Source organism: Rhinatrema bivittatum, chromosome 8 (assembly GCF_901001135.1).
Source record: "Rhinatrema bivittatum chromosome 8, aRhiBiv1.1, whole genome shotgun sequence".
NCBI classification, from domain to species: Eukaryota; Metazoa; Chordata; class Amphibia; order Gymnophiona; family Rhinatrematidae; genus Rhinatrema; species Rhinatrema bivittatum.
In genome coordinates, this window is record NC_042622.1 from 212,389,811 (window position 1) to 212,403,262 (window position 13,452).

The 13,452-nt window shown below is 42.4% G+C and overlaps 1 protein-coding gene across 1 annotated transcript in view; it reads left to right on the plus strand.

Moving 5' to 3' along the window:
* Window positions 1-247: 247 nt before the first annotated feature.
* The window catches only part of TBL2 (transducin beta like 2), a 50,687-nt gene continuing 37,482 nt past the window's right edge, over window positions 248-13,452 (plus strand). The window contains exons 1-2 of the mRNA XM_029613038.1: window positions 248-445; window positions 8,432-8,562. Of these exons, the coding sequence (XP_029468898.1) occupies window positions 313-445; window positions 8,432-8,562 (264 nt within the window). The 5' untranslated portion in view covers window positions 248-312. The remainder of the gene's footprint in view (window positions 446-8,431; window positions 8,563-13,452) is intronic.

Sequence of the window (13,452 nt, forward strand, 5' to 3'; positions counted from 1 at the left end):
TCTTTGGCTCTGGTCAGAATTTGAATAAGTCTGTTTTTTCATACTCAATATTTTTCTCTTTACGATTTTACATTTGCAAAATAAATTGCCATTACAAATATTAGACCCTTAGCCTCTCTTCCCCTGGCTCACACTACCGTATGGTCCCTCCCCAGCACTTACATCTCCTCCCCCGGCGTAACAACCCCCGCTTACTGTCGCCTGCTGCGGCTCCTGAGCTCCGCCCCTTACGTGCGCGCACTGGGCTCCGGACGTACACACGGGTAACGTGGCTGTAGGCGGCGCGCACGGGTGCGGAGAGAGGGCGGGAAGATGGAAGCGGCAGTGCTGCTGGTGGTGGTGTCGGTGCTCCTGGGCGCAGTGGGGCTGCTACTTTTCGTGCTGGTGGGGAGGCGGCAGCCAGCTGGTCCGAGCTCAGAGCCCGCCGCAGGCGATCAGGGGGACGGTAAGCTGGAGCCGGGGAGCCCGGGATTGAGGGAGGGCAGAGTGCACCATCCACAGGAGCCGCTGGGTGGCGCTGTCTGAGCCGTGTGGGTTGGCGGAACTCCCCCTGCCGACTCTTGGTGATTCTGCAGTGGTGTCTGAGCTGTCGCCTCCCTCGTGCAGCGCTACAACAGAGCGAGGGGTAACCTAAAAGCAATAAAGAGACTGCTTCCCACTGATACTGTATCCCGTAGGAATTTATTATATGATGTGAGTTGACCCGTAATATTAGGTATACTGATACATTTTAGTAGAATAAATAAAAGAATATGAGCAGAGATCTAAGGGATTGCATGCAGTTTCTGATCGACATGGATAGCAGTAGGGCAGTGATTTAGGCTGAAGCCAGGATCCTTAATGTGACTTTAAAAAAAAATAGGACTGTGAATGTCTTGCCAGTGTTCCACATGGGTTAGAGATGTTTGAAAGTCTTTATAGTAAAGAAACTTCTGCTTGGCAGAAAGTGGGACAAAATATGTTTTGGTTGAATAACGATGGGGGAGGAGTTTTTAGAATTTTGTAAGAAAGGTGATGGAATCATTGAATTATCTAAGAAAGGCGAGATTAAAATCTCTTCTTTTATTCCCATATCTCTGGAGACTTTTTGAATACTGTTGAGTATAAGGATGTAATTTTCAAAGCCATTTTCATGCTAAAAACAGTGTGTTACATGCAAAAATAGCCTTTTACAAAATTGCCCATCTGATATGCAGGTAAAATATGCATATGGTCTGTGTGCATATAAATTTACCTGCAGTGAATGGCGCTAAGTTTGGGAGGGATTTGCATTTACATACGGGCCGATACAGTAAAATCACGGGCGAGCAGGCCACTCTCCTGTGCATGTGATACAATATTTTAATTTATTTAAATTACGGCCAGTGGTAAAAAGAGGCACTAGGGACAATAGCGCGTCCCTAGCGCCTCTTTTTTGACAGGATCGGCGGCTGTCAGCGGGTTTGACAGCCGACGCTCAATTTTGCCGGCGTTGGTTCTCGAACCCGCTGACAGCCACGGGTTCGGAAACCGGACACCGGCAAAATTGAGCATCCGTTTTTCGACCCGTGGGCCTATTTCAAAAATTTTTTTTCTATTTTTTTTTACTTTTTTTTTAACTTTCGGGACCTCCGACTTAATATCGCTGTGATATTAAGTCGGAGGGTGCACAGAAAAGCAGTTTTTACTGCTTTTCTGTGCACTTTCACAGTGCCCGGAGAAATTAGCGCCTACCTTTTGGGTAGGCGCTAATTTCTGAAAGTAAAATGTGCGGCTTGGCTGCACATTTTACTTTCTGTATCGCGTGGGAATACCTAATAGGACCATCAACATGCATTTGCATGTTGCGGGCACTATTAGGTTCTGGGGGGGTTGGACGGGCGTTTTGGACGCGCTAGCTTTACCCCTTATTCAGTAAGGGGTAATAGCTTGTCCAAAACGCGCGTCTAGTCGCGGCCTGATTGTGATTGTAGGGGTTATTGTCTAGTTTACTTGTTTTAGCAGGGTTGCTGGTATCTGATCAAGGGGATGCATAGCAGGTTTTAGTTTTGGCAATAATTTTGCTTATCTCCAGTTTCGATACTCTGTCAAATGATGACCATTTATCTTGTGCCGATAGATCTTCTGTTGTTATCAGAGGCTAGGAATAGATGATTTGTTGATTCAGCATTTTGATTTTTTCTGTTAGTGCTGTTGTGTAATCATTACATGAAGTTTTTTTGTAAAATTGTTTGTTATATGATGTGAGGAAGGGTCTTTAATTATTATTATTATTTTTTTTTTTATATACTGACATTCGATCTGAGATATCAGATCGGTTTACATTCAGGTACTGTAGGTAGTTCCCTATCCACAGAGGACTTACAAACTAGCAGGCCGATACAGTAAAGTGCGGCCGCGGTTACCCTGCTTCTAACCCGCTTTCTACTCACAATTTGGCCGCGTTAGCCCAACCCGTGATTCACTGTCCCTTTTAACCCATCCTTACTGCTTCTTTAAATCAACGGGTACCCCTTTCCGCCCGTGGCATGTATATGAGATGTAAACGATCGGATTAGCTATTCCCCCCATTCAGTAACGCGCGCCCCGACTATCGCCTTTTTAACCTGCAGTTTAGCCGCGCGTTTAACCTGCTAATTTACCGCATACCCCTACCCCTGCGTTAGAGGCAGGGGTAAGGGTAGACGGCAAACTTTCCCCCAAAAGAAAACCTAAAATCCCCTCCTCCCGAAGCGACTGGAAATGTAAAATATGTAAAACCTAAAATCCCCTCCTCCCGAAGCGACTCGACATGTAAAATATGTGAATAAGTGTAACCAATTTTATTTTTTGTTTCTTTTTCAGCCCTTTCAGCCTTCTTTGCCATCCTCCGGAGGGGGCAGCCAGCGGCGAAAGCGGCTTTCGGCGGCAAAAGTGGCTTCCAGCGGCCCCCACCGGCGAAGACAGACGAACGCACGCCCGTAGTGCATGGGCGCTCAAGCCAATGAAAGCTCATGGACAGGCGTGTGTGACGTACGCCGTGATGTCACACACGGGCGTTCATGTGCTTTCATTGGTTTGAGCACCCGTCAATTTGGGCGCTCTAGCCAGCGAAGCGCATGACGTCACGGTGTACGCTTCGCTCGCTCTAGCCAATGAAAGCACATGAACGCGCTTGCGTGACTTCACGGCGTACGTCACGCACGCCCGTCCATGTGCTTTCATTGGCTTGAGCGCCCGTGCACTACGGGCGTGCGTTTGTCCGTCTTTGGCGGGGGCCGCTTTCGCCGCCGGCTGCCCCCTCCGGAGGACTGCAGAGAAGGCTGAAAGGGCTGAAAAAGAAACAAAAAATAAGTTGGTTACACTTATTCACATATTTTACATGTCGCGTCGCTTCGGGAGGAGGGGATTTTAGGTTTTACATATTTTACATGTCCAGTCGCTTCGGGAGGAGGGGATTTTAGTTTTTAGGTTTTCTTGGGTTAAAGTTGGGATCCACTTCCTGGTGCCTGTCATTTCAAATGACATTTGAAATGACAGGTACCAGCGTACCCAGGATACTGTATAGGCACTGCATAAAGCGCCTATACAGTAAAATGGGTTGCACGGGCCTAACGCTTCACGGACGCTTCTTGGACGCGGCTTGCGTTTGCATGCGATTTTAATACAGTATCGAGTGGTAGGTGAGCCGGACTGTGCGTGCGGCAAATGCGGGTGCGCCCGGCACTAACGCAGCTCTTCCTACTGCTCCTTACTGTATCGGCCTGTAAGTTTGTACCTGAAGCAATGGAGGGTAAAGTGACTTGCCCAAGGTCACAATTAGCGAAGCGGTACTCGAACCCTGGTCTCCTAGTTCACCCTGGTCTCCTGGTTCGTAGCCCACTGCTCTAACCACTAGACTATTCCTCCTCTCTTATACTCTTAACTCCTCCCTTTAGACTCTTAACTATCTCAAACGAGTTTTGAGTCTAAAATTACTCCATGTATCTGTTTTGCGTAATATTCTTTTTTTGATTTGTTCGTTAGAGTGCAGTAATGGGGTAGGTGAGATTTGTATCTTCGTAGTGATTCATATCTAGGGTATTTTTGCCATCTTTTTTCTAGTCGTCTTAGTAGTTTTTTAGACTCCTTCAGTTTATCATTATACCAGGGGTTCATTTTTCTCAGATTTTCTTTATTTTTGTTTGTAGTTCTTGTTTGTAATGGGCTATGTTCGTCTGCAATCTCTTCGATCATATTTTCCCACGAATTAAATGCGTTTATAGCAGTTCAAGTTTAAATCATTAATTTTGATCTCTCATGCATTTGTTACTGTTTTAATTTTTGTTTTCTTTCTGAATGTTATGGTGTTTTTCATATCAGAGTTTTCAGTTATTGTTTTTTGTATATTAGATCAGCTATGATTAGCTGGTGATCAGACCATGGGATTGTCTTGTGTTTAATGCTTATATTGAAGTAATTAGGATTTGCAAATATTCAATCAAGTGGGTTGTCAGCTTTGTGAGTGGCTTAGAGATGTTTCCATCTTATGGCATCAAGGAATAAGTCGCGAGAGGGCGATCTTGGTGAAAAGTGAACATGTAGATTAAAGTCTCCTAAGATTATGATTGTTTCTGGAGTACGGAATTCTTTTGTGAAAAGTTCAATAATGGGTGAGCAATCTTTTTGGAGTAGGCCAGGTGGGCAGTATACCAAACCGTTATTCATTTGTTTTGATTTTAAGGGTAAATGGAGAGTACATTTTGATTTTTTTTTTTTTTTTTTTATGTTAATTTGAGTTCTTTTTTGAAGATTATTAGTAAGACTCCACCTTTTTTCTTTTTTGTCGTGGTGGTATGGAAAAGATCGTAGCTAGGATGAGATAATTGGTTTAAGAGAACATTGTCCTTGTCTTTTAGCCATGTTTCAGTTATGCAGAATATTGTAAGTTGTTATTCATCAATATCTTTGATAAGTGGGAATTTTTTAAAAAATTAATTGAGCGTTCAATAGTAGAGGGTGAACAGTATGCAAGTTTTGATTTTTGGAGTTAGTCGTGTGTTGTACAAATTTATCAATCTTGTTAAGATTTTTGTTTATGTTGTTCATAAGGTCACCACTTTTTCTGTTACCTATTACTGGATCTAGTTTGATTTTTGGATCCATGTTAAACCGTGATGTTTCGGAGATAATGGTGGGAGAAAACAGAGCGGATGAGATCAATTAGTTTTTAGTGATAGGTTATGTTAAGGTGTCTTTTATGTAGTGGTGTCCTTGGGCAGTGTCTTATGGTGATGTCTTAATGTTGTGGTGTGGTGGTTTAAATAGGTGGAGAATTCATGTTGGTGTCAGTTAAATCAGATGGTGAATTCAGGTTGAGATTTCATGTGGTGGTGGCATCCTTAGGCAGTTTAATCAGTAGTGGTTCTATCCACCACCTCTTCACTTCAGTAGGTAATTGCTGTTACCAGAATCTTCTCACCTTGCTTCAGCAGTTCATTTGCTCTTTCCTCCCTCTTTTCACCTCAGAGCTCAAACGTTCTCTCTTCCTTCTTCTCACTTCGACAGTTCAATTGTTCTTTCCTGCTTCTATGTTCTTCTTACCTCACCTTGGCAGCTCAATTTCTCTGACCTACCTCTTCTCACCTTGGAGCTCAGCTGCTTTCTCCTCTTTCTTCTCACTTCAGCAGGTCAGTTGCTCTCTCCTTCTTCTCACTTCTCCACAACAGCTCAGATGCTCTCTCCTCTTTCTTCACACCTCAGAAGGTCAAATTGGTCTCTCCTGTCTCTTCTTACCTCACCACAGCAGCTCAGTTGTTCTCTCCTCCTCTTTCACATTTCAGAGCTCAGTTGCTCTCTCCACTCTCTTCTCACCACTGTAGCAGTTCAGCTCTTTCCTCCCTCCTCTCACCACAGGGGCGGCGCAGCTCGCTGATCTCTCAGACTTTAAAGTCACACCGCTCAGAACTATTTCTCTCTTCTTGCATGTGGCAGTCTGAGCGAGCAAAATGGTGGACGGGCGGCGTAAGGTCCTTAGCAGTGTACTGCTCTCCAGGAGGAGGAAGCCTCGGTAGTCAGACAGGCAGTTGGGAAGGTTGCAATGCTCATGAGTGAGGTCGGGCATGCGGGTGAGAAGGCCGCAATGGTCTGGAGTGAGGTCAGGCAAGCAGGTGGGAAGGTCGCAGTTTGTCGTTCTTGGGGAGGGAGGGGGGGAGAAGGCCAAGGCAGACCTAAATACCGCGGGTTGGTCAGGCAGGCTAGCAGGAAGGCTGCAACGGTTGAGAGTGAGGTTGGGTGGGCGAGCAAGCAGGAGGATCACAGCGGTCGAGAGGGCGGGCGGGAGGGAAGGTTTTGGCCTGTCGCTGTCTGGGGGCAAAGTGCATTGGGACTGATGTATTGAGAGCAAGCAAGTCTTGGCAGGAGGGTGGTAAGGCTGCAACTTGCCGTTTCTGGGGGAGAAGGTTATGGAGGTCCGAAGCTCAGGCAGGAATACAGGAAAGCTGCAATCACTGTCTCTGGGCTTTACTGCAGGGCTTCGCCAGAGACTGGGAACCATCCTCACGTACTTGCTCTTCTGTTCTCAGCAGCAGTTCCTTAGAATCGCTTCTATAAAATAGTGGTCACCACCTTTATTATCATCGATAAGATAGCATGCTTTTAAGTAGTTAAATACAAGAGGGATAGGTTTATAGAACCTTGTTGAAGTGAGGATTACAAGGGATTAAATTCTTCTAAGGTCAGAAAATCATTACTGTTACTGCTCAGGTACATCATCTGCAGGATGAAAAGGAAGGTGAAATTTAGACTTACCAGATAATTTCCTTTCATTTAGTCCTAGCAGACCAGTCCAAGTTCACCCCCCCCCCCCCCCCCCCCCCCCCCCCCCCCGCCTGAAAGAAAAAATAAGAGGAGAGGGTTTAAAAAAATAATACAGAACATCAACCTAATAGACATGGGCAAGAGGCTACTGAAGAACCTCCCAGCTAGCCCAGGATATATAATGTGAGTGTCGTAAGCAGAAAGAGAAAAAAACCATGGGAAAAGTTCTCTACCTCCACCTACTGGCAAACAGGGGAAACCCCGCATGTGTGAACTGGTCTGCTAGGACTAAAGGAAAGGAAATTATCTGGTAATTATACATCTCATCATCATCATCCTGTCTTAGATGATGAAAAAGTTGTTTAACCAGTAAGCGAAGCACACACAAGCTGGAAGATAAAAGCTGCCAGACAACGGCAACTCAAAAGATGGCTTTTATTTGTTCAGTCTGATGTTTGTTTTAGTTCACTGGGGATAAACAATAGCAGCTGCAATTTTGATTAGTGTCAAAAGTCTTATTAATTAGTTTCAGTGACCCAGCATATATAAGATGCATGGGAAAATTTTCCACCCCTCTTTATTTTTCTGAGGAAATATTCCATTTCTAAAAATAGTTTCATAAAATTCATAAGCTATAATGAATGGATGTCAATGCAATGTTAGGCAAGTTTGGCACTTTTCTTTCTTTGAATTTATTTCAGTGTGACATTCATGTGGCTTCATTGAATTTTCCCATTTAATTAAATATTTCAGTTCAACTACTTTGCTATTTGAAAAACCTTGAGATTCAGCATGGTAAATAAGTATATTTTAAGCTAAATATATAGGTCAGTTATAGTTCTTCTATAGCCATACTTGATGTACAGTGCTGCATATATTGAGTAGCACTATAGAAGTGATTAGTAGTAATGCTGGGGTAGATATTCAAAAGCTACGTAGCCAGATAAATCAGACTTATATGACTAAGTGGCTGTCGCTGAATATCCATCTATATTCAGCGGGCAAAACTTAGCCGGATAAGTATTTATAGTAGATAACTGGGTATCTTGGGGGCGGGCAATGGGCAGATTGAGATGGGGCAACTTATCCACCTACCTTAACCGGATAAGTGCCTATGTTCAGCCTTATCTGGTTAAGTTAACTGAATGAGGTAGACATGCTCAATAGCAGGTCTAAAGTTATCTGGATATAACTTATCCATCTAACTAGAACTTATCCAGTTATATTTAGCAGCATAGCCATGCGGCTGAAATATCCCTTCTAAATTATCTGGGTTAGTTATATCCAGATAACTTAGATAATCGGACATGTTTGAATATTGGGTCCACTGTGATTTGTAGGGATACTAAATCAGATCACAAATCTATTTCGGGTATCAGAAAAATGTCTATAAGTATCATTTTTAGGAAAATGAGAAAAATTAGCATGGGAACATGTTCAAGAAAACCTACATCTCTGCAAGACTAATTTAGTAACCTTGATAAGAGCATGTAAGGTTAACAGGGATTAAGTAGGGTATTATCTGTCATTCTGTCCCTGGGGTTAGGGAACCACCAGTGTTCCAGTAAGGCTTCTGTCATGTTACAGACTTTCAGCAACTTTTGTATGTCTGGTGCATGTGGCTCAGTAACAGGAGCCTTATTCTTCTATCTCTACTTTTGATTTTATTTTCTAGGGCAGAAGGTGAATGGCCAGACAGCTGCCGACAAGTTTTCAGGAACCAAGAAGCAAAAGCAGCAGCGAGGGCGGAAGGAGAAGGCACAGCAGCACACATTCACACACCAGCTGTTAGCCTCTGCTTTAAAGGTACTGGTGGAACAGGTTGAGAAGGGATCAAGCTCTGCACTTGTAGCTGCTAGAGCTTTTTCCAGAACTTTTAGATCAGTTCCTTAGGTAGATCAATGAATTTAAGTTGCAGTTGTAATAATTGCAAGATGCACTGTCGGTGAAGCTGTACAGATGTTAATGTAGATGATCCTCAGGCACACAAGAACAGGAATATACATTAGTTTATCTAAAAGTAATTATTTCTCCCTTTGCGTGCGGTATATGTTCTGGTGCTGCACGCCTATTTGTCTTCCAAGGGCCTTGTTTTGGGAAAAAGTTCTCTCTCATACTTGACGTGTAGCAAAAGGAATTTATTTTATTTTTATGGACCGGCAGCTGCCTCTTGTTTTTATGGGTTTCCAGCTTAATAAGAACTGTCCTCAAAGGGCTATGGTGCCTTGGACCTTCCTTTACCATAGCAGCAACAGTCTCTGAGAGCCATAGACTGGTTCTCTTGGCAGCCCAACACAAATACACTTATAGCACAACCAGTTACTGCTTTTTGATGGCTGGGTCCCTCTTTCTCATATGCTGGGAGCTGTGAATGTTGCCTCTCCAATGTTTTCTGCCATACACAGGAGCTTGGGTCTGACACAGTATTATCAACACTATCATTGGGCTGGATTCACTACATGTGTTTATGTATAACCTCGGCAGCAGTGAAGCTGTTATGTGTGTCATACGTGTACTTAATGCCTCATTTTATATTGAGGAAAAAATGAGATCTTTGGCGAGACCTATTGAGAATATACTCAGAAATCCATAGGTGTCTGGTTAGGATGCATTAGAGTTATCTCTCCATGGTGCAACATACATTGAATCTGCCCAGCAGTTTACTTATGGTAATAACTGATGCTCCACGCAGTTACCCCCATTCGTTCTGTTAAGGCAGTGGCTCCCAGCCCCGTCTTGGGGACCCCCCAGTCAGTCAGGTTTTCAGGCCATAACATGCAAATTTTCTCTCATGCATATTCATGGTGGATATTCTGAAAACCTGACTGGCTGGGAGGGAGGGGGGGGGGGTCCCCAGGATAGGGTTGGGAGCCACTGTGTTAAGGAATGAGAACTTATTATTTCTGGGCATGCTGATCCTCAGTGTTTAAAGAAAGTAACTTTTATAGTTTATTTTTTATTAAATGTTTTATTTTATGTAATGCAAAATTTAAGAACATATCCAAGAAACATATTGAAACAGAAATAACATTGACCAAACATGAATAAAGCATACAGTTGCCTTTTAAGGGGGGGGGGTGGGGGTAGAAATATTAATGGTCACATGTCCAGCCAAGCCCTCAAATAACAGGGATTTGAAATCAAAAGTTTAAAGGGAAAATAGTACTAAATTACAGAAGCAAAGGCAATTTCAGTGTCACCTTGGAACACACACTTGTAAATACACACAGAAATCACTATCAGGTTGTTCAAATAACACAGCTATAATGATAAAGATATTTAAATAAGTTTGTGACTCAAAAACTGTGAAAGTTCATTAGGAAAAAAGAATGCGTAGCCAGTATTCTGATAATATTATTCAACATTCACAAGGAAATATTAAACCAAAGCTCTACTGCAAAACCTTAGCCCTTAATGCCAGGAAGTTTTTCCTTCCTTTTTGAGTAGCACAAGTTACCTCAAGGAACACTTTAACTTTAAATGCAGATGGCAGAAATTTAACCTTATTATTCATTCTGTTATTCAGCTGCAAGACAGAGTTTTACGGTTAGAATAGAGCTTGTCGCCATCTCTTTCTCAGATTTTTCTAAACATGTAGACGTGCTCAGACTATCAAGACTGCTGGGCTCCTTCTATTTCTCTATTACCATCAATACTCTTCTTATTTGGGAGCAGGGGCACTTAGAGAAGATAAGGCCATCGCGGAAAGATTAAATGATTTCTTTGCTTCGGTGTTTACTGAAGAGGATGTTGGGGAGGTACCCGTAATGGAGAAGGTTTTCATGGGTAATGATTCAGATGGACTGAATCAAATCACGGTGAACCTAGAAGATGTGGTAGGCCTGATTGACAAACTGAAGAGCAGTAAATCACCTGGACCGGATGGTATACACCCCAGAGTTCTGAAGGAACTAAAAAATGAAATTTCAGACCTATTAGTAAAAATTTGTAACTTATCCTTAAAATCATCCATTGTACCTGAAGACTGGAGGATAGCAAATGTAACACCAATATTTAAAAAGGGCTCCAGGGGCGATCCGGGAAACTACAGACCGGTTAGCCTGACTTCAGTGCCAGGAAAAATAGTGGAAAGTGATCTAAACATCCAAATCACAGAACATATAGAAAGACATGGTTTAATGGAACAAAGTCAGCATGGCTTTACCCAGGGCAAGTCTTGTCTCACAAATCTGCTTCACTTTTTTGAAGGAGTTAATAAACATGTAGATAAAGGTGAACCGGTAGATATAGTATACTTGGATTTTCAGAAGGCGTTTGACAAAGTTCCTCATGAGAGGCTTCTAGGAAAAGTAAAAAGTCATGGGATAGGTGGCGATGTCCTTTCGTGGATTGCAAACTGGCTAAAAGACAGGAAACAGAGAGTAGGATTAAATGGGCAATTTTCTCAGTGGAAGGGAGTGGACAGTGGAGTGCCTCAGGGATCTGTATTGGGACCCTTACTTTTCAATATATTTCTAAATGATCTGGAAAGAAATACGACGCGTGACATAATCAGATTTGCAGATGACACAAAATTGTTCAGAGTAGTTAAATCACAAGCAGATTGTGATAAATTGCAGGAAGACCTTGTGAGACTGGAAAATTGGGCATCCAAATGGCAGATAAAATTTAATGTGGATAAGTGCAAGGTGATGCATATAGGGAAAAATAACCCATGCTATAATTACACAATGTTGGGTTCCATATTAGGTGCTACAACCCAAGAAAGAGATCTAGGTGTCATAGTGGATAACACATTGAAATCGTCGGTTCAGTGTGCTGCGGCAGTCAAAAAAGCAAACAATGTTGGGAATTATTAGGAAGGGAATGATGAATAAAACGGAAAATGTCATAATGCCTCTGTATCGCTCCATGGTGAGACCGCACCTTGAATACTGTGTACAATTCTGGTCGCCGCATCTCAAAAAAGATATAATTGCGATGGAGAAGGTACAGAGAAGGGCAACCAAAATGATTTATTTATTTATTTAACACTTTTTTTTATACCGACCTTCATAGTAATAACCATATCGGATCGGTTTACATTTAACAAGGGGTATAACTGAAGCGCCAACTAAAAATAATTAAACAATAGAGGTGAATAAGGCAAAGTTACATTCAACAAGGAGTAAAGAACTTGGAAGCTTAAATAGCTGGAAAGAAGGTAAAGGCAGGTAATAATTATGAAATACAATATAGAATACGGGTTAAAGCTTAAAGTGCTTTAACCTGGAAGTGCCAGAGTCCATCGTTCATGAAGATAAAAGACCATCGTCCAGGTAAGAGTAAGGGCAACTAGTGATTGTCTGGGTAAGGGATTGTCTGATAAGGGGAATGGAACAACTCCCCTATGAGGAAAGACTAAAGAGGTTAGGGCTTTTCAGCTTGGAGAAGAGACGGCTGAGGGGGGATATGATAGAGGTGTTTAAAATCATGAGAGGTCTAGAATGGGTAGATGTGAATTGGTTATTTACTCTTTCAGGTAGTAGGAAGACTAGGGGACACTCCATGAAGTTAGCATGGGGCACATTTAAAACTAATCGGAGAAAGTTCTTTTTTACTCAACGCACAATTAAACTCTGGAATTTGTTGCCAGAGAATGTGGTTCGTGCAGTTAGTATAGCTGTGTTTAAAAAAGGATTGGATAAGTTCTTGGAGGAGAAGTCCATTACCTGCTATTAAGTTCACTTAGAGAATAGCCACTGCCATTAGCAATGGTTACATGGAATAGACTTGGTTTTTGGGTACTTGCCAGGTTCTTATGGCCTGGATTGGCCACTGTTGGAAACAGGATGCTGGGCTTGATGGACCCTTGGTCTGACCCAGTATGGCATTTTCTTATGTTCAGGTAATAGACTTTGGTGCCTAGAGAGAGGACTTAAGTAAAATGACTTTTTGACATCTCCCTGGGATTCACAGCTGGAACTTTTGGGAATCCAATAAAACTTGTTTGTCTTTCTAAGAGCATTTTCTAATGATTCCATTTTATTGTGCAAAGTTGCATTGTCTTTAAGGATAATTCTTCTTAAATTTCATCCACCTTCCTGTCCAGAACATCCAGAGACACCAGTAAAGAAAAATTCCGCCTCCCTTAGCCAATCCCTTCCCTCCCTCCCACCCTTTTCCCTCTGAAACACAGCGTTGGGACATGCCTGGTTTACAAGTTATTTTGTCATTACCACATCACAGTTCTTATTATTTCGATTCAAACTTTTGGTTCGAGGAGATAAGAAAACTCGACATTTCCTTGTCAGATCTGTTTGTTTTCTATACTTTCCATAATACACACATTATGTACCACATTATGAAGTTGCCCTAGAGGGAGCGCTTCTGAAGTCATCCAGTTGTGCAATATACACTTTTTGGCCAATAAGAGAGCTTTTCTTCCCCACGACTTTACATATCTTGACTTAAATGAATACATTCTTACAGCCGTTCTTACTTGATGATTTATTTTCAAAGCACGTGTCACCTCTGTTACTCTGGCAAGATATCTTGGCACCTCTTTCCAGTAATGCTGTATACATATGCAATGCCAAAAACTATGACCCAAGTTTCCCACTACTTGCCCACACTTCTTGCATGTGCTAGAGTCTCTTAATGCTCACCTACGCACCTGTTTCTGAGAACAGTATGTCCACAAAAGAAACTTACATTGTGTTTCTCTCAAGGATACGTTTTGCGTAATTGTATGAA